Genomic DNA, 25,840 nt, shown 5'->3' with positions numbered 1-25,840 from the left:
GGGCTATCAAATAAAAAATAATTTACATAATGTGAGAGATAGTAGCTTTTTTACAAAAATAATAATAGAGAAAAACAATCATAGCAAATGAGTAATAGTGTATGTTTGGGAAAATATGATGGAGAATGAGAGCATAATCATGGAATGGATTGGGTAAATAAATTTTATCCCTCATCCCATTCTAAATGATATTCAAGTCAACTTTTAAACTCAAATACATTCTCTTTAGAGATAATGGATGTGTATGATTTGAAGTATTTTTTATTAGTACATATGATTATTCAAGTCTGGTTGAATTATAATCTCCCCTAATAACCATTGCATTGCAATACAATATTCAGCAATTCATAGGATATATTTTTTTCTAATTTTTTATTGTTTGCATTGGCATGACATAAGTAAAATAGTGCAAAATATACTAATATAAAATCATAGCAATAAATGATTGGATAGTCCCAAAACATTTGAATGGTGGTGACTTTTGTAATGATGGTGAGTAAAGGTAATGGTAATAATGATAGGAATTAGTGAACCGTATTTATGAAGAAATAAATATAGAGTAAATTAAAATGTATTTATATAGAAGTAATTAATAAAATCTTGAGGATACATTAAAAATTTAATTAAAATTACACTTTAATTCTAAATAATGGTACCAAAAACAAATGAATTTGTCTTTAAATATATAAGCTAGATAAATCTTCAATTAAAATTTTCTCTCATGCCACAATTGCAACGAGGTAAAAAGTAAAAACAATATAGATTTAAGCAGTCAAAATTCACTTGCTCAAATTTTTTTAACATCATCAGTTAGGCTTTCTATATGCCATGAGTGTACCATTCTGAAACCTAATTGATTTGAGTTCCATATGGAGGTAACTTAAAATACAAAATAAATTAATCTCATTTTTAAAGAGAAAAAATATATACACTAATATTGTAAGATTTTTATATATTGTCTATATATCATTTACCATTCATTTTTAATAACGATTGACTCTTCAAAAAATACAGATAATTATATATAAATTTTTATAAATAATATATAGATATTATACTCTTTTAAAACTAACTAAAATGAATATGTCATTTTAAGGATCTTATATGTATAAGTAAATGCATTTATACCTTTTTATCAGAAAAGCTACGTAAATTTTGTTTGTAATGAAAACATTCTGTACTTGGAACAGTACTCAATGCGCTTCACCAATTTAACCTTATTTGTAAAACCTTTTCTGCTACATACATCAATATGGAACTTAAAGAAATCTTCTGAAAACAATATATTAATGTGAAATATGTATTTAACCCAATGTCATAACTAAGTATGTACAAATTTTAACTACAACCTTCTTTACGTGTTCTACTATATTAATTGTATATAAATCTTTACTTTGTTAATATATATATAGATATTAGACTCATAACCTAATATCATATTACATAAGTTTATGGTTTTGCTGGGTAGATAATTAATATTGTTTTTATTATTAAACTTTTTAACGATTATATGTATTTTATTAAAGTTGACTTATTAATATGTATTTTACAAACAATTAATATAAAAGTAATACTAATACTAATACTACTATATTGTTGATGCCTGGCTCAAAAAAATGTGATTTTTCAAGCTCCTGCCTGTGGATAAAAAAAAGAAACTAATTCTATCTACAATAGTTTTAAATGACCTAAACATGTAAATATATCTCATAATATTTTGTATATAAATAAATACTTGAGACGAGAAAAGTAATCTTAATTTTACTTTTAAACAAAAGAATGTGGTTTAGTCATATTAATTATTGGACCTTATTAATAAGTAATCCGAATGTCATTATTTAAGAAATATAAACTTTTTAAAATCACTATATTCTTGATAGCTCCATTTCATCTTTTCATAAACTTTTTTTAGGGTACATATGATAAATAATTTTGTTATCAAAATATCCTCATTTATTCAAGAGTTTGATTTCTAATAGCGACACTTGTTGAATGAAACAATCACGCATTCAAAAAATTAGTTCTTGATCTAAAATATGAAAAATACTCTTAATAATACAAAAAAATCCCATGAAATAAAATAATAGAAGTAGTAGTAATATCACAATCTTGAGAAGATGTAGGGACAAGAAAACAGCCAGTCCCAATATCCTTACAACAATTTCATTGGTGTGCACTTACCTGTCGGCTATGCATTTTATTATAGGGACAACAAGATATTGGTTTAATGGTATAAGGATCTATTGAATCCTTAAGATTGAAAGTTCGATTCCTGGAATTAATATTTATTGGGAGGAGCAGCGACGAACCCTGAAAGAGATTAATTCCTAACTCGAATAGGTGAAAAGATATATTTTTGATTGTACGCAAAAAAAAAACATGTATAAATGGGTTCATAAATATTTTAGTTTAATTCGTGGTTGGAGTATCTGGAAAACAATAGTGTTAGATACTTTTTAGTGGAAAAAGTTATTGTTACTCACAAAGACCTTACCTAACTCAAATAAAACTACCTTATTGTGGAAGATACTAGTGATTAGAACAAATAATCAAATACTTATTTATATACCAGATGGTATTGTTACTTTAGTATATTCATTCTCATAGTTTAAAAGGGATTAAGGTGTGTTGAGGCTCCTGTTATTACTGCCTTTATTTATTTTTAAGTGAGTTTTTGGTATAAAAAAAAATTGTTCTGTACAATATTTATGATTACAAATTCTACTTTAATTAAGATAGATACATAGTACGATTATTATAAGAAGATATTAAATATAAATTAACTAGATGATACAATAACTTAGATATACATTTATTAATTACATTTCTTAAATAATATAAATTTAAATATAAGAAATGTATAAAGAAAGTATATATTGTATATATTGAGTGTGAAAAGAAAGTATATATTGTATTCACATGTAAGAAATGTTCACATATTCAGATGGAGCTTCATATATTGTTTTTGAAAATTGCGTACAAAAAACATCATCAACACATAAAGGTTATAGTTAAGTTATTTATATTTACAACTCCATCGTACGTCACTTTTCCACTCAGATTAATTGAATTATTCACATGGAAGATTTAGTGCAAAAAACGAGAGAACAATACATAAAACATTATAGTACAATAACCTATATTTTTAATTTCAACGTACGACACTCGAGTTGCCTTGTAATAATATTAGAAAATTCCCCCTTCATTATAATATTCAAATACTCACTTATGGTATATATTTTAGAACAAGTGAACATTTTTTTAATCAGAATAATTTTAAAAAATTGTAATTATTTAGTAATCTTATTTCAGTAAATTATTATAGAGGATATGCATTTGAAATGTCATAGTAACATATAGAAAATTGATTTATAGAAACACACGCCTACTGTTCCCGATAGAAGTAACAACCAACCCTCTAAGCAATTAAACTCTTAAAAGCAAAAAAAACTCTAACACTCAATTAGATATTATTTTATTAATATGTTAGTATTTATTATGAATGAGACTCGAAATCTAAACATCTTTCATTTCACATATACTCTAACCATGACAGAGAAGTATAGTTAGTAAGGATTTGACTTGCATCCTAGAAGAATGTGAGAACTTGTGAGCCCCCAAGTTCTACATTATCTAAATTTACTAAAAGAAAAAACCAAGAGAAAAGTCATAATACTCAAATCTCTAAAAAGTTGTGTTCATAACTTGAATTTATTTATTATTTTTAAGGGAATGTTGACAATTGCCATTTGGGATATTATATAAATAAACTAAATTATTTGGTTTTGAAAATGATACATGTTAACATTTTGAAAAATGCTTAAGACAATTGCTTATAGAATATGTTTTAAATGCTAAAACATATAGCAGTAGTGTTTTTATAAAATTCACACATGGATAACATGAAGTGTGGGAAACACTATATGCATAGGTTTGTCATTCAGTAAAAAAACAATGCATAATATTATATTAATATTTATTTTGGATATGTTGGAATATATTTAATAATTTATAGAGTGAAGCGTGGTTTAGCTACATTTAACAAAAAGGTAGAAGTAAATTTGTGGGGTTAAAAGGAGACACAATAAAACAAATTAACCAAAAAAAGAGTGTTTATGTCTACCATAGATCCCATGCTTTTTTTCATTCTTTATATTTCCAAGAGTGTTCGAGTGAGTTTGCATTGTAAGATGAAAATGAATAATTAAATAAACATCATTCTTTGTTCCCATGCTATGTCTTCTGAAAACTTCCAAATATCTTTGCCTGCCAATGCAAATCCCCATAATTCTCATCAAGAATAAATTTCATTCAATGCTTCAAAAATCTCACTTTCTTAATTTCTACATGTTCTTGTAACTGTAAGTCTAGTGGTCCTATAAGAAGAACGAATCTAACCTAACATCTACTCTTTCCAACTTTTTTTAAGAGAAAGAATATGTATTCACTCACACGATAAGAGTTTTATATATATTTTTATTTCATCATTTGCTATTCATTTTTAATTTTATTGGCTCTTCAAAAAAAATAATGCAAATTAATTGTGTATAAATATTTTTACTAACAGTCCATATATATTACATTTTTTATATTTTTTTCAAATAATAAAAATAAAACATAATCTTAAATCTAATAGAGAGAAGGAAATAGTATAATATAAGTTGAGACGAGTGTCTTAAGAATTTTCCTTTAAAAGTAATAGAAAGAGTGTTGTTTTCTTTTTTTCCTTTGCAACCCTTAAACAATTTCTTTAGTATTTATTGTCACAATCCATACAATAAATACATCAATTTTTGGGGAGTGAACATTAAAAGCTTATCCACGTGCAAGAGAAGTAAACATCATTGAATTGACCAAAGTCAACTCCATATTGAGCTGATACTTCAAATCCAGATCTTAAATTGTAGTTTCTCTTCATAAAAGAGATCACAATGGTTTTAATAATTTTTCAATTTGGGCTAGCATGACCCATCGAGTTAGGTGATTATGGGCCACTAGTTTTTGGAGCTGAATAAGGTTGAATCAAATTTATTTCGGGTATGTAATTTCACTAGTCTAGCTCAACCCGTAAATGAAACGAGATAAAAGAGTTTCTATCTTATTTTTACCTCAAATAAATATACTTAAAAATGTAATGTAAATATTTTATTAATAATATCGGTCAACCCATAAACTCGACCCGTAATGGACTAGAATAGTCTATATTAGTTCCTGATATTATTAAGGGATATTTTTTCACCTTTCAGGTAAGGAATTAATACATTTTGACTGCATAATTGTCTCTCCCAACAAGTGTCACTTTAAAGAGACAAATTATTAGATTTTTGGTCATTCCGAAAATTTAATGATATCTTATACTACTAAATCAACACTTTATTTATAGTATATTTTAGTTTCTAAATGCAGCACATGCGTTATAAAATAGCTCTAATCATAAGAGTAAGTATTGCCATGAAATTTTGACATAACTACAAATAAACATAATATAATGGTAATCACAATCATAAGTATAATTTAACTCGTGTCTCCAACCATTGAAGAGAAAAATATTTAACTAACCAAGCTATATCAATAGTACATAAACTATATGTGACAAATATATAATAATGAGTAAAAAATACTAGGAAGAAAGGAAGGTCCAAGTATTAATGTTCTCTGGTAGATCTAAATTTAGTTGGTTGGTGGCACTTAATCTTTCTTGGAAGAGAGTTGGTAATTAAATATAATGGAACCATGATGATTGCAAGAAACTATTCATAAAAGTTGTGACATCATTTTCTCTCTCCATGGTTAATATGTTCACTGTTCATGATAAGAGAAAAAGAGAGAGATTAAAACGTAAAAACATAAACTAATATTTTTATATTCCTTGATAGAATTTGATTGATTAGAAATATGAAGACATGAATTTTTTAGGATATATGATCTTTCTTCCACTCAGCTCGTGATGTTTGGTTAAGGAAACACTGAAAACTAAATTATTATATTCCTTGATAGAATTTGATTGATTAGAGACACAAAGACATGAAGTTTTTGGATGTATGATCCTTCTTCCACTCAGCTCGTGATGTTTGGTTAAGTTGACACTGAAACCAAATTATCATATTCCTTAATAGAATTTGATTGATTACAGACACGAAGATATATGGAGTTTTTGAGATTTACGATTTTTCTTCCTCTCAGTTCGTGATGTTTGCTGAAGTTAACACTGAAAACCAAATTAGTGTTTATTAATTACAGTTTCCACTTTCCACCCCATGAGCTCAACCTATATTATATATAATTAATTTCTAATATTCATTCATAGTTATCTTTCAATTATTAATGGTAAGTGTTTTTTATGCTAATAAATTTAGTTTTTAACATAATGATAAGTGCTTGTTTGATGGTAAACAGTGATAAGTGCTTGATGCTACATATATTAACACTTTCATGTTTCATCTTTATCCAAAATTTTAATAATAACTAAATATGAATGATAAATGATATAGTGATAACACAAAAAACTCTTACACTAACAATGAGGTGTGAAAAAAGTAGTACAAAAAAGTATTAACCCATTAAGAGATTAATAATTGAGATTTTGTCACTTTGTATTGTGTCCTTTAAATACGTTTATCAGCTATAACATGCACACATTTAATTGAATTCATTTTCTTTGCTGATTTGAATATTGATGGGAATGTGTCATCAACTAACTTTTAGAATGATATCAAGCAAGGCATTTCCAACTGAATTAACAGATAGACTAAAATAATAAATACTCAATATCTGTAATCGAGAGACAATCACGCACCCCAAATGAATTAATTCATTACCTATATACTAAGGGGATATCATTAATTATACCAAAAAAATTTACGGCACAAAAAGGAAGTGGGAAAGAGGCTACAAGAAAATAAACTGGGCAGATGCAATTTCTCATTTAGTAATGGCATCAAGTGTCAGCACTTTGGTGCCATAAAAATCAACTAAATATATGTAGCTGCCAATGAAATTTTAATAACTCAGTCTGGGAACAACCCAGGAAAAATAAATGTGTACTAGAGTAATGTCCAATACTCTATAGTAGAATCAAATACACATAACATAGGGTAACTTCCCAAAGCAACAAAAACAATGGATATTTCGTGGGTCCCTAAACACACATAAATGCAAGTTTTTAGTTCACCAAAATATGATTGAAAATGAAGTCCCTACCTATGTATGCAAGATTCTAGTTTAGGCAACAAGTGTTGAAGTCTAATGATGTTTGTCATTACTATCCTCCTATTGTTCAGTCTTTCTTTGCAGGGACAACCTTGGCCGGGGTTGACCGTTCGGACTGTGAAAATCGAATCAAGATTTGCATGAGAGCAGTAACAACTGCCAAACCAAATGATGAAAATGCAACACCTTTCCATGATGATAGTAGTGAAGACCATTGGAGGAACTTTATAAACCCAGCAATAACAAGACAAGCCCAAGATATTGCAACCTGTTCTCAACATGAGATTAGTGGTTTATAGTAAAACATCTATAGACAAAAGGTTAGTGATAGAAAAGGTTGTAGAAGGATTAGACATTGAGAAAACTATCTTACCACGAGAGACTTTATCGGTCGACCGCTATCCTGCGACTCTTGACCACTGAAAGTATCCTCAGCTATATGTTTGTCCAACAATGCATCCTAATGTACCAAGTGGTAAAAGAGTAGATAAAATTAGTAAAAGGGCGGCCCAGTGCACGAGACTCCCACTTAGTGGGGCTCTGAGGATAATAGATGTATGCAATCTTACCCCTGCTAGTGGAGAAGCCATTATTAGCATATTATTATTATTTTACTATACCAAATGGTCCAAGAATATATAAGGACTATTTGTTAAGTTTTTTCTACAAAAATATATTACTGACATATGCTTGATCACTTCTAAAATGTTCTTTAACATCTCACAATAAGATTTCTACAAAATAAAATTTGGAGGATCACTTTGTTGAAAGTCCTAAACAAACCGGCCCATGAAGTCTACAGCACCAGTAGACATTGTGCACGATTTTTCAAAAGAGGAATGCTGAATGTTTCGATAATCATTTTTGTCATTGTATATGAAGCATTTGATAGGCTAGCTGTGTTTTCTAACTACCCCTTTTACCATTGACCCACATGATTTTCATAACTTCCTCTTCCTCTCTCCTTGATTAAAGTTCATCAGTCTCTATTCATTGCAGATCGGTGTCGTACTATCTAGCACTTCTCTTTTCAAAGTCTACCGTGGATTATAGTTTTTTTAACAAAAACTGAACAAGTATACCATTGTTACTTGTATGTCGACCCTGGTTTAAATAAGCGGAAAACATAAAACAGCAAAAGAAGTTCAGTAGGAACCCACCTTGGCCACAAATACATCACGACACCATTGAGCAACAGATTCATCCGTTTCGGGTAATTCCTTCATCAAATGCCGCTTGATATGAACATGCACCTGTGGTAAATTCAGTACATTATTAATTAAAAAACACGTTCTATAAAATAGCATAAGATTTAGGAAGGAAATTAGGAATCTTCTTAATGAACTCAAACAAGTTAAAGCAAAGGCTATTGAAAGAACAACATAAAGGCTTTAGTATTATTCAAACAACAGTACCACCAAGATCCTGAAGTTAAAACAGAAGATTATATGTTTGACCATGGTATTAAGGAAACCCCCCAATCCAAAAATCGCATTCAATTTCCAAAAAATACAACTCTATCCTCGAAAAGGAAGAATTTTCAGTAATGCAAAAGCCTCCTAACCTCTACCTGCTTTTTTCATATCAAGCATTTGCCAAAATCAGTTAGAGAAATACCTTGGTATTAATACCAGTGTCAAAATCAGATAAAATAACATGTACAGAATAACATGCACAGAATAACATGCACTTGTACATACAACTCCTATTGTGAGTCCGACATGGTTTAATGTCTGCAGTTACATACTCTGACATGAATTACTATAATCATATATTGGTGCAACAGAATAAACTTCCTCAAAACAAAAGGATGGAGCTATTGACAATTTCCGAAAGAGAAATTCAACCAAATCACAAATATGTAATTTGTTGATAGAGAAGAATTTCAAATGAAAGTCACAATAACACATTGAATGACACTTGAGTTACATTTTGATTGGCTTACCACTGAAGGTTGCCCCTTTAAGAGTCTCAGCATAGTAGGAGTAGGTGAACTCTTGGGGATGGACATTGTTATATCATATACGGCAGGAACAAATGAGCGCATTTGACTTACTGCAGCAACAAAACCCTGAAAGCAACAAAATTGTGTAAAAAGTTCAGAGAAGGAACAATGAGACCTAATATAATGGACAGCAGCAGCCAATTATGATTCAATAAGTCAGATTGAACGAGTTGTTACTCATGTAAACGTGTGAGAACCAAGAAGTAAGGTAGAGTAATCAAGACAATTTAAGTTATGAACTTGATAGCGAAAGAGAAGCCGGAGAATTCAAAAACATGTTAACTACCTCATACCTAGTAGTTTTATACAATTCTTTTAGGAGGACAATATATCATACATGATACATAAAAACCCAAATACATCAGAGAACATAAAAGCATAGCAATGCACCGACTTTACCCAATTGTTATGCATATTAATAATGGAAACTATATTGAAACCACTGGAAGAACACCAAAGAAAGGCTAAACGGCTATAAACACAATCATATTCCTAACAAGTGTAGGGGTAGATAGACACCTTCAAAGGTACAAGCATGCTGCTCCAACCAAATACACCAAAGGATTGCCGAAGCAGCACATTATACCCTTTTTGTTTTTACCAAGATCTTTGTAATTAACTATCAGAAACTGATCAAAGTAGAGCATTAAACCAATTATGCCCAGAAAAAATGTAGTCCGGCTTAATGCAATTCAAAATACAGCATAAATTGATCAGGGTAAAAGCTGAAATTTTGTGGATTTTCAACTAGTAATGCAAAACACATAAGTTATATCCATATGAATCTAGCATGTTGCTCAAAATGGGTTATCCACAAGAACATCAACTCAATTAACCCTTGAGCTACCCTTTCAAGCAGAATGATGTGAACCTAACTATAAGCAATACAATAGTAACATAATTTCATCAACAAACCTGCTAAGGTTTGCAAGTGAATAAATGCAAACATAGAATAGTTGAGCATGATAGCTAAACCAGATTCATCTCGCACAGATTCCAATATAAAAAAAGAAAAGCTAGTGCAGGAAGAAAACAAATAAGATCAGAAGTTCATATTTCACCTTAGTTCTAGGAATCAAAGTGTTTCTAGGAATAGGCAATCCGGTGGAGGATGCATATTCTTGAGCAGCTAAAAGTTTGGCTTGTGTAAAGCGTGTTCCTTCTACAAATAGAGCCAACCAAAAGGGTAGAGGGTAATCACTCAGTCGCTGGATGCCTGACTGCAGAGATGATAATGAAACATTAAAATGAGGTTCCGAAAGCAATCAAACAGCTTTAAAACACACACACACATAGAGGGAGAGGGAGAAAGAATTTATGGTCATTTTATATATTGATGCATAAGAATGAAAACATCAATAACACACAAAAAAATCTCTTATCATATGATCATAAAGTGCATGATGAAATTATATCTTGATAACTTGTACCTTCAATGTTTTTTCATCCTTAGCCCAACTTCTCTCGAGAAAAAGATACTCAGAAAACCACATTGACCAGCCAATGACCTGCATATGTAGAACTTATCATATAGCATAGACAGTAAATAATTGAGATATCATAAGCAAAAAAATCAAACCTCTAATTCCCTGTTTATGCTAAGTATGAGATAAAACTATTCATAGGTGATAAAAACTTTGAAGCAAGGTGAATTTCACCCAGTAGCTCACTATATTTGAAATGATCTAAAAGAGAAAACCACATCATGAATGACTACTTGAAAGCTTCCCATTATTGTTTTGGAAATATGAAAGAGAGTGAAATATGTGTTACAGTTTTTAAGGATTAAGATCCTCTAAAGTGTGTGTCTTCATAAGAATTGAATAATAAAAGAACCATTCTACTTTATTTTTACAAAACAGTACAAGTCATTATGAAGTATACCGGCAGAAACTTTGATGATTTCTTCATAACAGCAAGACTGCTGCCAAGGCAACCTGAACGCTGTTCAATAATAATGAATAACCAATCAGCAGTTTAAACACAAACCAAATAAAATATATCTCAAAAATAAAAAATGCCATATTTCTCTTATAACAGCACAAACATGCATAAACTTAAAATGTGTCCTACTGCTCTAGCATGGTGATACAAAAAAATTGACACATTTAAATGAATGCTACTTGTGCTACACACAAGTGAATTTGGATTAATTTGCTTGCATTAAAGATGTGGAAATGGTCATACCAAAGAAGATAATCACCTGAACTAAAAGCCATCCAAAAAAGCCAATCAATATTTCTTTATAACAGCGCAAACTTGCATAAGCCTAAAATGTGTCCTTCTTATGATGATATAAAAAATAAAAAGTTGACACCTTTAAATGAAATAAGCTACTTGTGCTACACGCGAGTGAATTTGGATTAATTTTCCTTGCAATAAAGATGTGGAAATGGTCATACCAAAGAAGATAATCACCTGAGCTAAAACCCACCCAACGAGCCAATCAATATCACTTCTGTGATTGCATATGACAAGTGCATGCTCTTTACCTGGAAAATTCAAAACAGGATCAGATGATTTATATGAAAGCAAATGTTGTCCCAGAAATTCCCATTTTCCTTTCTAGAAGACAAGTATACATGTACAAGAAGAAGAAAAATTGAAGGGGGGACAGATGCAACAAAACACCAAATGCATGGGATAGCAAAAGACTTACCCATCAAACGAAGGGTTTCACGATCTGCGAATACTTGGACCTGGAGCCAGAATGTTCAATATGAAAGATTAGATTATTTCGATGCAACAGAAAAAAACAACTAAATACATTTCATGAAGTCCTCATTACAACACAACAACATCATTTGACCCATCTAGCCAACCCCACCTAGTAGGAAAGGCTTTGATAAGATCAGATTTCTCGAATGTATTAATTACAACAACAACCAAGCCTTTTCCACTAGATGGATTGAAAGTATTAAACAACAGAAAAAATATATCGAAAGAATATAATTTCCTTGAGTTGCATATGCAATGGCTACAATCAACCAACCACAAACAATTAATATTGTTTGAAAGAAACTGATCTCAAAAGGAGCTATTGGAAGAATAGTCCAATGGCCTAACCTTTCCAATTGCTCCAAATGCATAATTAGAGTAAAGCAATATCTCCTTCACTTAATATTTAATTTGAATAAAACAGAAACTTTATTATAAAAAGAGAAATAAAAAAATGATAAACTATGGACTAAATTGAATGGCAGACCATGCCTAGTAAGTATTAATCCAGTCTCTCTCTAAATCTATACCTCTTTCATGGTTTTTACTTCTGCATTGATCAAGAAGTAGGACAAATATTAGAATATCAATACGAAAGATAAAAAACCTTCTAACCCTTCAGACTATATACCACTATAAAAGTAGCATGCCAACATTAAAAAAATACAAAATTCAATAATTATAATTCTGGCTATTGCTGCTGCATAAACCATGGGAAGGTGGACACTAAGTTTCCATTGCTCAATTAAATTCCTTACATGAAAAATAAGTACCAGCTAGAAACAGGTTTATTTCCTAACGAAACAACATTCACATAAATATTTAGGTCTAATTATACGAAATACAGCATAAACTCAGCTCGTAACATATTGAGTCTCGTAAGTGACACAAGTACAAGGTAACCAGGTTGCCAGTGTCAAACCTTAACAAATCACAGGAACAGGGTAAGCTCGTAACAAAGAATAATTTTAAGAATTATAGAGACCGAATTCCACATGTTGTCAAATACAACATACAAAAAGCAACATGCAAAAGCAAAGACAACATTGCTGAAAAGTAAGTAAAACTAACCAAACTCAAGCGATAATAGTGCAAAAAACAAGACTGCATAAAAGTTGAGACTGGTTAAACACCTTAACTCCTGCCCACCAATCAATAATCCATACGAGTTCCAGCCATAACAGTTCTGCCACTGTCCGATTGATCCGTCTGTATAAATTCTTTGACAATGGCCGTACAAGGACATAGCATACTGCCTGGAACCAAAAAAGTAGACAAGAGGTCAAATTGAAGTATTAAACAATTGACGTAATTCAAGATCTTTCTTGAATGTTTAACTTTTTCATTCAGACTCATTTGCGTCTAATTTCAGGTAACAAAAAGATATAAACAACTTTTGCGCACCCAATTGGCATTGATGATAAAAAAATTAACACAAATGGGAAAATAGTTCTTTAACTCCTTCAGTATGCTAGTAGAACATTCTTTTTTGTTAAATATTGTGGAAAGCAAAAATACTAGGAAAAGCAAAGGTGGCTCCTTTTCAAATTTTGAAGTAACAAAACATCAATTCCAATCAGTTCCTACGAACTACTTAAGCCTTTCACAAAATGTACCATCAAGTACTACCTTAATTTTGGCGAGCATTCATATCAAATTCCTCGACAATAAACATGGAACAACCCTCTATCTCATTGTTTCTCTTTATCCATAAACACGTTTTACTGAGACTGTAATGACAGAATCATATGAATGGCTATATCTAATTATGTATATGAAGTAATGACTACGGAAGTTTGAAGGGACACCAAAGTATACACTAACCCAAAGATTTGATTTTGACAATATCCTAGCAAAAGAAGTCCCGAAATGTTGGATATTTACCGATGGGTGAAAACTGAAATGGAATGGAACAAAGCTACTGTACGATTGTTTGGATATTTTATGACACAATAGAATGAATGATAAGTTGGTTCAATCTCATTCTACCCAATGCTCCCATATAGAACAAATCCATATCAAATCCCTCGAATAATTTATCTAAATGATAAAAAAAAACATTAATGTTGGATAAAAAATTGCAGACTTTCAAATGAAAGAAATGGAAATGAAATATAAAAAATGAAGAGGATCTGCACCACAGTAACAAAACTCAGTATCATTTCATCCAAAACCAAACAATCCAAAAAATAGAACCTAAATATCATTCAAATCCATTAACCAAACATATCCTATAGTTAGAGAAACCCCTCTTGTTCATTGAACCAATTACACTAATAATAATAATAATAATATAAATTGGGTATAGAAAAAATCATAGGTAAGCAAATGCAAGAGTAAATTGAAAAAAGAATGTAGATTTGCATATTGAATCTAATAACATGGATCCCATTTCATCTCACAGATAATAAACAAAACATGCAATAGTAACAATAATATTAGAAACCCAGAAATTAGAATATAAAAAAATGGTGAAAATGAATGAAAAAAATACCTGAATGAGATTAACAACGAGACCTGAAGCAAAGAAGAGCAAGCTCAATGGCACAACGATAGTTGCAGCTGCAACAGCCATAGCTTATTTTTCTCTTCTCTCTCTTTCTTTCACAGAACACAGATTTATATAACAGATGCAGAGAGAGAGAGAGAAAGGTTTGATGAAAATGGATTTTATTTATTTTTATTATTATTATGAAACGTGTGTGTTTTGTTTTTGAGAGTGTTGAAAATGTTAGAAATAAAAGAACGGCAACCTCAACCAATGTTTTGGGTGAATTGGAGAAGATGAAATAAAACGCAAATAGAGAACCACACAAAAAATAGGGAAAACACGATGTGCGTGTGGAATCATATAACCAATTCATACAACTTTAGTAAGATGGACTATTCAGGTTTTTTTTTAAATTTGGTTTATACATCAAATGAGATAAATTTGAGTTAAAATTTAAATTTGTTAAATAAACGAGTTGAATTTAAGATAAATATAGTTCGACTCGTTAGATTCATAAACTTATTTGATATATATATATATATATAACTAATTTTTTATGCTTTCATTGACTCATGCATTATTTTTATGTTTGTTATATAAATAAGATTATATTTATATATATAATCTTTCATAATATTTTTTTATAAATAAATTAATTATTTGAGTTGTCCAAATAAATCAATTTGAGCTTAACTGAATATTTCACAAACTTTAATATAGTCAAACTCGACTTAAAAAAATAACTCGTATTAAACTTAAATCGAATTTCAAACTGAACAAATACTTATTAGACTGAAACGAGCTAAACTCTGATTCAAAGTTGTTTATTATGTTTCTTTCCTATCCTACCCAAAAGTAACCCTTCATCGTTATTACAATATTGGTAAAGTAGTATTAATCCCTTAGGGTGCATAATATCTTAATAATGACTTTCACCTGAATGAACCTTTTAAATTTTGATGTATAAGGACATTTAATAATGTTTTAACCAATATATCAATGTTTTATTGGCTAATAGCCTATTTAGTTTAATATTGAAAACTATATTAAAAATGGATATATATAATTAATAAAAAATAGGAAAAATAAATGAGGTCATTTATCATTTATACTAGAGAAAAATATGTATACAATGATGGTGTAAGAGTTTAGAGTTTTTACACTGTCATTATATCATCTACCATTTATTTTCAATCATTGTTGTCTTTCTAAAAAATAATCCAAATGAATTGTAGATAATGCACCAACTATTTATAAATTTTTACACCGTCAATATACAGATATTTCATCCTTTCTATTAATTATTTATTCTCTTATCTTAATCTTTTTGAATATATTATCTATCTTCATTTTGTTGTTGCCGATTAAGGAAAAACCGAATGGACACACCAATAGTGCCTTTAATGATGGAATGAAACTAAAAGTTTGTTGATTTCAAAACTATTAATTATGCAAGAAAATAAAATAGTAATAGGTAGTATTTTTAAATATGAGAAAAGTTATCTAAACTTAACTAATTTTAATAAAATTAGGAGTAGAAGATAAAGTTAATCGCTTCATTAGTTTGTCATATTGGTTGATCCATAAAATAAGTTAAACTTATCATATTGACTTATTACCATATGTTATTCATCCTTATTCTCCATATAAGTATTCACCCCTTAATATCATCAATAATACTGTCGTTGTCATTTCGCATAGCTTAATTAGAACTATGAATTTCATACTAATATGGGAACCAAAAGCCTAACACATCATATATAATATGTAAAAAAATGGACAAGAGATAAAATATTACATTTTTTTTTGGGTTTCATATCTTAATTTACTAAAAAAAATTGTGTGTAAATTTGATAAATAAAACTCATTGATACATAAATATCAATTTCTAATGCATATTTATCATTTTTTTTAATAAATTAAATGGTGTCATTGGTTATATATTAAAAAACTATTCTTTTCTATAAAGAATTTACATGCTAAAAAGTACATACATTAATGTAGCCAAAATGAAAAGAATAAAGTCACATGCCACCATAATTTAAAATCATAATTATAATATTATTATACACTAATATTGCAAGACTTAAAAGCTTGGAATGAACATGTACACCTCCATCACCACACTAACACTACCTACCAACACCTAAATGCCACCACCTACCCTCATTATTACTTTCCAAAATATTACTATATATAAATGAATGATAAATAATATAATAATTTGTATAAATTTTCGTAGTGAGCAAATATTATGTTATTTCTCTTATAATTTATATCATATTCTCCCATCATTTATATCTCATGTGCATCAAACGTTTAACATAATAAAAATTTATATCACTCATGTCATATCTAATTGTACTTATCCATTCTAACCATATAGATAAAAGTTTTATCTCTAAAAAATTAGTTTTAGAAATGGCCCAATGGTATTAGAGTAAATATCTAAAGTATCCAACAACTATGACCAGCAACCCATAAGGGTCGATGATTCCCATAAATGACTAACATGGTAGTATGTAATGTGTTTGTATTATTTTCTATAGTAATGGCAGCACTAAAAATAATGAAGGTGAATGCATACCTTACGGAATTAAATTTTGATTATCTATTTATCTTGCCCCCAATATATCGTGACTTTTTATTTCATCTCTTCCAATTGTTTTGATCGCTTATTATATATAATTTAAGAGAGAAAAAAATGTTTCAGTGACAACGTATGAGTTTTATATATTTTTTCTTCTCATCATCTACCAATCATGTTTAATCATTATAAACTCTTTAAAAAAATAATATAAATGAATGGTGAGTGATGTGCTCAATATATATAAATTTTTATATTAATAATGTATGAATATTACAAATATAATTTAAAAGTTAATAAATGATATGACAATTCAATATAATTTGAACTAAAATAACTTCATTTAATATACATTAGTTGAATGAAAAAGAAATAAAAGGTGAAAAGAGAATAATAAACAATGATATAATTAGTAGAATGAAAATTATAAATGTGTATTAAATTTCCAAAACATATATTTGATTTAACATGATATAAAATATCAAAAGGTATATAAGGAGTGAAGTACATCAAATATGATATTTATTGTTTTAAGATAATATTATAAGATTATAATTTTATCTTCCTACTTACAAAAGAGATAAAGTTTAAGTGGGTTATATACACTTTTCCCTATAATAAATATACTATAGAATAAGAGCTATCCAACATGCATGTAGCTACTCTATGTTTTGAACCTTTATAAATCCTAACCTTAGATTAAATATACACAACAAATTTAGTTCATTGTAGCGGGGTAGTTAGGTAAGTTGTGAAGTCAAATTCTACTAAATGGTGGGTCTTGATTTAATGCTATTTTTGTTCATTTGCACTTTACAGAAATGGGTTCAAATTTAGGTGAATGGGTTACCATAATGTTAGTTGTTGTTATTTAATTTTGTTGCCCAAAAAATTATTTATTTAAGGCTTTATTTCTTGGTCGATGTACATTTGGAAAGTCTTTGGCCACAATAAGTAAATTAGTGCCAACCTCACCAACCTTTTCATTTATGCATTGATGGATAGAACCTCCATATAGATTTGTCACATTTCTTTGTTTTGAGATGAAATTGACACTAGAACCAAAAAAAATGGGTTGTTCATCAATCTTCTTAACTTTATATGTTTTGGAGCCATTGAGCATGTATTTGTGACCTAAAATATAGCATGAAAGAGCATATCGATTCTCATAATAATATTGTGTAATATCTATGTATTGGTAATGAAAGAGAATATTATTCACAATTTATTTATATTACCTTTTTTTAGAGTCAATAATGATTAATTATTAATGGTATAATTATACAATAATAATGTATAAAACACTTACATCATCAGTGTAAAAATGAGGTTATGTTTTGGAGCGATGCATTTGTGACCTAAAATAGCATGAAAGAGCACATCGATTTTGATAATAACGTTTTGTAATATCTACGTACTGTTAGTATAAAAATTTATACACCGTCATTATATTATTCATAATTCATTTGTATTATTTTTATTAAGAGTAAACAATGACTAAATATAAACGATGATTAAATATAAACAGTAAGTGATAAAATGATAATGTATAAATATTTATCATGAAGAGAGCAACCTTGAGATCTAGAAAATAAAGGATGGGAGAAAATCTTGAAATTTACTAAAACAACAAAAATGAAAGAAACTTGTAGCTGTACTTGTTTGTCTTATACTCTTATTGAATCGAATTGAATTTGGTGGTTGGGACTTTGGAGTGGTGAAGTATTCATGAAACAAGCAAAATAATTTTTGTTAGATAAGAAAGCCCAAGAGATTTTAATTAACACAAAAATACGTTATTTTGACATATAACTTATAGTTGTCTCTCATGGAGAATGAATTTGTTCACTTAGTAGGAACAGAAATTTGAAGAACTCCTAACACACCTTCAAGGCTTTACGCCTAAACAAAACTGATGATACTTGGACTTTGATTCATGAGACAATTGAACAATACACGGTTAGAAATATTTATCAAACTCTACAAAATGTGGAAGGAAATCGTGACCTCACTTTCTTCAAAAGACTTTGGGTTTGTAATATTTCAACGAAGATGAAGTACCTAGTGTAAAAAATTGTCTTGGATGAGATACCAACTAAAATGAACCTTGCTCATAGAGGTGGATTAAGTGCTTAAGACCCCTTCTTTATTCTCTTTGTAATCAGGTGGAGGAATCTACTAGTCACTTGTTTTTCTTATGTTGTGTATCATATCTTGTTTTTTTCTTTGATTTTTTTATTTATATTTTTTTGAGATGTCGAGATGAAAAATGAAAGTAGGTAAAAAATAGATATAATTTAACCTGTGTAAAAAAAAATATAAAATACAAAATATTCAAATAACACCATTAAACTCCTAAAAACTTGTTTTTAGAGGTCGAAAACTTCTTTTTAGAGGTAGAAAACTTCTAAGTGATAGTTGAAACTTGAAAGTGACATTCTTCCATATAAAAAGGATACAAAAGAGCCATGTCTCCCTCCATTTTTGGAAATTGTTATGGTAACACGTGTGGCAATAAATAAATTAACAATTCATATTTTAAATAATTTTTTAATCATCAAACAAATTTTGGTCTTATATTTGAGTACTGTTTTAAGATAATGGAGTCAGATTTATGGTAGTGGTTTGGCATTTTGATGTGGCCCAATCAAGTTGAACCTGAAGCCAGTTTAGATAATTATATTCTATATGCTTATAAATTTACTACTTTTCTTTCTTATTTTGATGTAATTTTGCTCATATGACACTTGAAATTGAGCATGGAGTTGAAATTTAGAATTGTAATTCGATTTCTAATTTCTTGTTTTGACTCCTTTTCATATTTAGAATAAAATTTAATGAACTTTTTTCACTGATGTATTTATTTAGGGATAACAATACAACAAATATAATTGTTGTTACTACTTACTATAACTATCATCCTGTTATTATTGTGATTACTAATTTTCCATCCTTATCAAAATAATGACTCTGGTAAGAATAATTCTCATATGAGAACAATAAATATAGATCTTATAATTATATATATAAATGATTATAATTAAAAATTAGTTATTTGTCATATGATCACTTCTTTTAATATTCATTATTCAAATATAATCAAATGATTATATTAATTATTCTCATTTCTGACAATAACAATTGTTCTTACATGAGTCACTCTAATGACGATATTACCTACATATATCAATACCACGATATTAAATATAATTTTAACCCATTAATATGTGACATAATTTATAATTCTTAATTAATTCCATGTCTGAAAATTAAAATTATATATTACAATCAAAGTTCAATATTTAAGAGTTTAAGTCATCAAGTTGATACTTATTAGAATACACAAACACACATGTAAATGAATTAATTAAGTTCAAAACTCTAATTCACAATTGAAAAAAACCAGAGAGATTCCAAATACTACTCTCTTTTTTGTTTCAGTCTTTCTATATTGGATCAAGTCCAAGCATAACTTATCTGTCATTAATTGGATTTTTCAAGTTTCAACATTTTTTCTTAATTTTACAGTAACTGTTTAAAATCATTAAAAAAATACAAAAGGGACCATAGTGGCCCAACGGTCGAATTTTTGTTTGAAACATCCTAAGTGAAAAAATATGATACATCAAACGTTACAGAATCATAGTTTTTAGCTACACTATAGAAACCACACCCCACACATTCTTCTCTTCATTCCAATCTTCTCAACAACATAGCATAACTTTTCCTGGGACCTTCAGAATTGAATCAAATTCTAACTATTTATATTTTATTTTCCTTTTTATTTTGCTTATCCATCTCTTTTTCTAACTCATTTTTTTCTATTTAACTTCTCAGGTTGTTCAAGTAGATGGAACCAGAAAACATTGACTGGGACAACATTGATTCTACATTTGTTCAAGATGATGCTTATGAGAATTTCAATGCTCCTAAATGGGTTGATCTTTCTTCAAATGAGGTTCTAGATGTTGATGATGAAGCCTGGTTTTGCACTCATGGTTAGATTATTAGCACTTCAAATTGTTTATTTACACTATATGAAACTGATAAGTTGTTAGTGAATATTATTGAATATGTTAGTGAATATGCAATTTGAAATGCTAATAATATTATGTGTTTATCTATATTTATTGCTAAGTTTAAGATCAATTGCAGATTGCAAACATCCAAAAACTGCTGAAGATTTTCTTAAATCAACAGCCACAAGAAATACCAAGGTAGCAACCCAAAAATTTGATTTCTTTCACTCTCATAAATTTAAGTTATTAACATCAAAATTCTCAAGGTAATAAATCCTTTTGTTTTCATTTCATTTTTATCTTGCAGGGCAAATTATTAAGATTTGCATCATTTTCTGAAATTCGTCCTTTTAGAGACAGATATCGAAGGTAAGTTCCATATAACTGAATCTCTATGCAAAATAAAAAGAAGAGAATTTGTGGACACAAAAGTTGAATACAAAAATGCTAAACTTTTTTTCATGCTGTTGTATTAGGCAAAATTCTTCACCTGAAGGAAGGTCTTATGTTAAGTTATCTGAGAAATCTAGAAGACCCAATTGTTCTGGAAACTCCAATGAAGAAAATGAGAATAAAAATCCAAACTTTTCTTCTTCAAATCCAAACTTTTCTTCTTCAAATCCAAAGGGTATTACCACTAATCCAAAAAAGCCATTGATGAGGTCAGAAAGTAAAATTCCTAAGCACCCAGTGAAAAATGATAGAAAGTTGAAGAGTACATTTTCAGCACAGAATTTACTTGGTGGTAGGGATATTTTGAATCAGATAACTGGATTTTGCTCTGAATTGAAGAGGCTAGCATCAACAAGAAAGTGTTATTACAAAAAAGGAGAAAGTGAGAAATGTTCAAGTAGTAGTGATGTGTCAGAGGAACTGAAGAAGGAAGAGGTTGTGGTCAAAGAAAGGGTACCTTTACTTAAGGTCAAAAATAGAAAGTAGTGTAGTAATTGAATAATGAAGTTGAGTTTATTTGATTTTTTGTTACATAGGATTCTGATTTTGATTTATATCAGGAAGGAGTATAGTAACAATACTGGTTTAATTTGATGTTTTTGGCAGATTTACAATAATCAAAATGATATATTGTAAGTTTTGACATATACATTTACTTCAATTTGATTATTATTTATTTAAAAAAATAAAATCATATTTTTAATATGTAATCTGCAATTTTATGTTTTTTGTTTTAAAGTCAAATTTGATACATAATCTTTTACGGCTAACCGTTATTAGTGCAATTTTAAATTTATTTTGCCTACAAAATAAATATAGTATAGTACTAGTGAATATGCTATTCCTTCCAAATCCTTCCTAGATCTACAAAGTTTAGATGAGCATATACTAATGAGAATATTAATGGATTAAGATAATATCACAAACTTGTTAAGTATAATATTCATCTATTATAATTATATTATCTATTATTTGTTTTACACTATTTATATTTTAAAAGTTAAATAAAAATGAATGATGTACGATGCAATAATAATGTAAAATTATCTTATAATAATCATGCACAAATTTTTTCTCCAATTGTTGCAGAAATTTAACTAGGAAAAATAAAATGTGAATTGTAACTATAAAGGTTAGCATGATTTTTTTGATACTATACTTTTACTTTATGAATAAGGAACTATGAACTAATTTATTTAGGTGGGTAACCGTATCTCCCCAACAGGTATTCCTTACGAAAATTTGAATCTTGACATTTTAATTCTCCGATCTAACATTACGTTACAGCAATTACATGTGACAAAAGTGAATCTAAACTCAAACAAGACAGTCTTTTTTTTTTGTTCCCCGCGTCACTCACTCACTCTCTTTCTTCTTCTCTTCAGTGGTGGTTTTGCACCACAATGACCCTTTCAATCTCATCCAATCACTCAATCTTCAACTCTCTTCATCAACAACCCTTCTTCACCTTCCACCCCACCACCCCAAACGCCGTCCTATGCTCCGCCAAACCCCTCTCTCCTCCGTTGCTCACCACCGAGTCAAATCGGTTCGCTGAGTCACGTTTCGAGAGTATTTGTTAAAATGGTAGTAGACATGAATAAAGAGATTCTTGATGAACAAGAAATAATGAGAAAATGTTATTAAATTGAATTGAATTACAAAGTTACATTGAATCATCTATATAAAGGGAAGAAAATACTAAATACCCTAATCAAATTAACTAACCGACTAACAAAAACTCAATTATTTTAACATTCCCCCGCAAGTTGGAATGTATCAAGCATTCCAAGCTTGAAATAATTGTGTTGAATGCGATGATATACTCTAATATCTCCTCTTGCTGGTGAGCGAATCTTCGTCCCCCAGTCTTGAAATCTGAACGTGAAGCAATACTGACGGTTAACCACCATTTGGCAGAAACAATTTCATCCGATGCTTAACCATCTATTTGACAAAAGCAAACCAATCATAACGGATGAAAGAGAGAAAATAAATGGACCTTAATCTTGATCCTTATATGTTGTTTCAATGAGAAAAAATTACACACTATAATGTTGTGTATTTAATGAGAGAGAGGTAAAAAAACTAGAATAATAAAGAAATGAGAAATATTTGGGGAATAGATGAAAGAATGTGTAGATTCTTATTGTCATGGAGAATAAAATATTGGTTCCAAGCTACTGCATTGATCTTGAAACTTGAAACAACTAATTTCAAACACCACAAATGATTGCAAATAGCATCAGAACGCATCCAGAAGCAGCAAGGAGAATCTAAGGCCTCCTCTGAGCAGCAAATGCACATGCAACCTTTCCTTCTGCACTTTTCGAATCTGAGGCTTGTGAAGTTACTCTCTGATGAAATGATGATGGAAGAATCTACTTTTCTCTCTTGCGGCTTCTTGCGTGTTGAAGTCTTTGACATACCATGTAAAACATGGTGGATTCCATGATGAGGATGACGAGGAGAAGAGAAAGTGAGAGAATCAGAATCTTGAATGTAGAAGAATGAATCTTGAATTATCTTTGAAATAGAATGTATTGATCTTTGAAGGGAACTAATGTGCCTGTTGTTCTTGAACTCATCTTATGCAGCAAATTTTCCCTCAAGGTTATTGCCAATATCAGCATGCCATGAGTCTCCAATGTCACAAGTGCCTTATCTTGATATAAAGATCGGGTCTCTGTCAAACTTAATAACACTCATAACTTTGCTGTTTTGTATCTATCTCTCTTACCCTCACATTTCCTTCTTTGTTTCCAAGACTTCATCTTTCTTGAATCTTGGAAGAATTGAGTCACAAGCAGAAGCGATTAAAAAATAATTATGCTCTGATAGGAGATATGAATAAGAGAGATTCTTGATGAATAAGAAAGAATGAGAAAATGTTATTGAGTTGAATTCCAAAGTTACATTGAATCATCTGTATAAAGGAAAGAAAATACTAACTACCCTAATCAAATTAACTAACCGACTAACAAAAACTCAATGAGGCGATGAAGGTAAAGGTAAACTAGTTGACATCTTAGCACAACACTTTCAAATCGTTGCTCGATGTCAAGTACTATAAAATCTATTCTTCTCTTTCCCTATCAATTTCACTCCTTTTTAACTTTTTATCATTTTTCTCTTTGATATAAATCGTGGGTAGTTTCGGGAACTCAATGAAATTAAGTATTTTTATCATGTTGGGTTAGTGTTGAAACTTGAAAGCAAAGGGATTTTTTTTTGCATGAATAAATTCTAAATCACTAAACAGCTATTAGTGAGTGATAAATTTTTAAGTTCTTAGTTCAGAGTCTTGTGAGTACTATAAAAAATACAAAAAATAAAAACTTGACATGATTTAGGATAGTACATTATGACGTCATTTAATTTAAGTCGTGGTTTGATGCCGCTAATTTGGTCTGCAATAATGACTTTTGCGGTTGTAGTGGCTGTCATATCATTTGATGTGGTTTGCATTTAAAACACTGCTCCACTTAGTGTTGACATGCTTCTCCAATTCTTGTTATGTTGGTTTATTTAAGGAGATGATTGATTGTACTCTGGTCTGTGTGGTTGTTCCTAATTGCAACTAAGTCATTTCTGCTCAAGATTCCACTTTGTATCTAAATAGCAGTGTTGTGAGAACCGGACTGGACAGTTCGACCGGTCTGACCGCTAAACGGACTTGAAAACGACTTTATATTGTAGTCTTAACCGAATGAGAGTTGGACCACTTTAAACTGGAGAAATTCCGGTCTGACTGTGTTAAACCCGGTTAAACCGAATTACTTCATATAATTATAATGATGTTTTACTACCACCAAAAAACTATAATGATGTTATTACTTCAATATAATGTATTATTGGGAATGGGGTTGTGGTGCATCTTTCAGGGTTGTTTATAGAAATTGATGGCCTTGAATCGAATGGGGTCTATTGCATAGGATTGAAAAATAAGCATTTTCTTCATTAAAATCATAATTATTTGTTCTGATTAAAACAAAGAACTTATGTATTTTCTTTCCTCACTAAAATCATTTTTTTTTCTGTCTTCATTAGCAAAATAAATAGAAATATTAAAATGGCAAGAAAATTTACTATTTTTTTTTTGAACTAAACCTACACTCATATGTTGGAGAAATTCCTTCTCCATCCGAAATCCATAGAGTGAATGCGGAAGTCCTTATGACCATGGCTTTGTTCCCACAACCTAATGTGTATGCCCATACATACACCCGAATGGAACATCCATGGTCCAGACCGAAGAAACCCCAAATGAGTTCATGGTGAAGATGAAGAACATACCTTGTTGAGCCATTTCCGGAATCTCGAAGGTATGAGGGTGAGATGATCTTCCAGATGATAGA

The 25,840-nt window shown here is 29.7% G+C and overlaps 2 protein-coding genes across 3 annotated transcripts; one reads left to right on the top strand and one right to left on the bottom strand.

The window, feature by feature from the left end:
• On the bottom strand, positions 6,981-14,733 carry LOC109348240 (1-acyl-sn-glycerol-3-phosphate acyltransferase 2-like). The gene is made up of 11 exons (XM_019588553.1): positions 14,427-14,733; positions 13,066-13,188; positions 11,874-11,913; positions 11,633-11,706; positions 11,099-11,158; positions 10,645-10,722; positions 10,276-10,434; positions 9,155-9,280; positions 8,370-8,462; positions 7,583-7,669; positions 6,981-7,477 (listed from the first exon to the last, which is right to left on the bottom strand). Exons 1-11 carry the CDS (start codon positions 14,505-14,507, stop codon positions 7,277-7,279), a joined length of 1,122 nt encoding a protein of 373 aa, XP_019444098.1. The 5' UTR covers positions 14,508-14,733; the 3' UTR covers positions 6,981-7,276.
• Positions 20,670-22,076, top strand: LOC109348239. Of its 2 annotated transcripts, none has more exons than XM_019588551.1 (4): positions 20,670-21,008; positions 21,166-21,227; positions 21,337-21,398; positions 21,506-22,076. In XM_019588551.1, the coding sequence occupies exons 1-4, from the start codon at positions 20,861-20,863 to the stop codon at positions 21,966-21,968; spliced, it is 735 nt and encodes a 244-aa protein (XP_019444096.1). In that variant the 5' UTR covers positions 20,670-20,860; the 3' UTR covers positions 21,969-22,076. The 2 variants fall into 2 exon arrangements, with proteins under 2 accessions (XP_019444096.1, XP_019444097.1); XM_019588552.1 differs by having other exon boundaries at positions 20,677-21,008; positions 21,337-21,384; positions 21,504-22,076.

Source organism: Lupinus angustifolius, chromosome LG05, assembly GCF_001865875.1.
Source record: "Lupinus angustifolius cultivar Tanjil chromosome LG05, LupAngTanjil_v1.0, whole genome shotgun sequence".
NCBI classification, from domain to species: domain Eukaryota; kingdom Viridiplantae; phylum Streptophyta; class Magnoliopsida; order Fabales; family Fabaceae; genus Lupinus; species Lupinus angustifolius.
The sequence above is the reverse complement of the archived record's forward strand: the minus strand, read 5'-3'. Positions and strand labels throughout refer to the sequence as shown.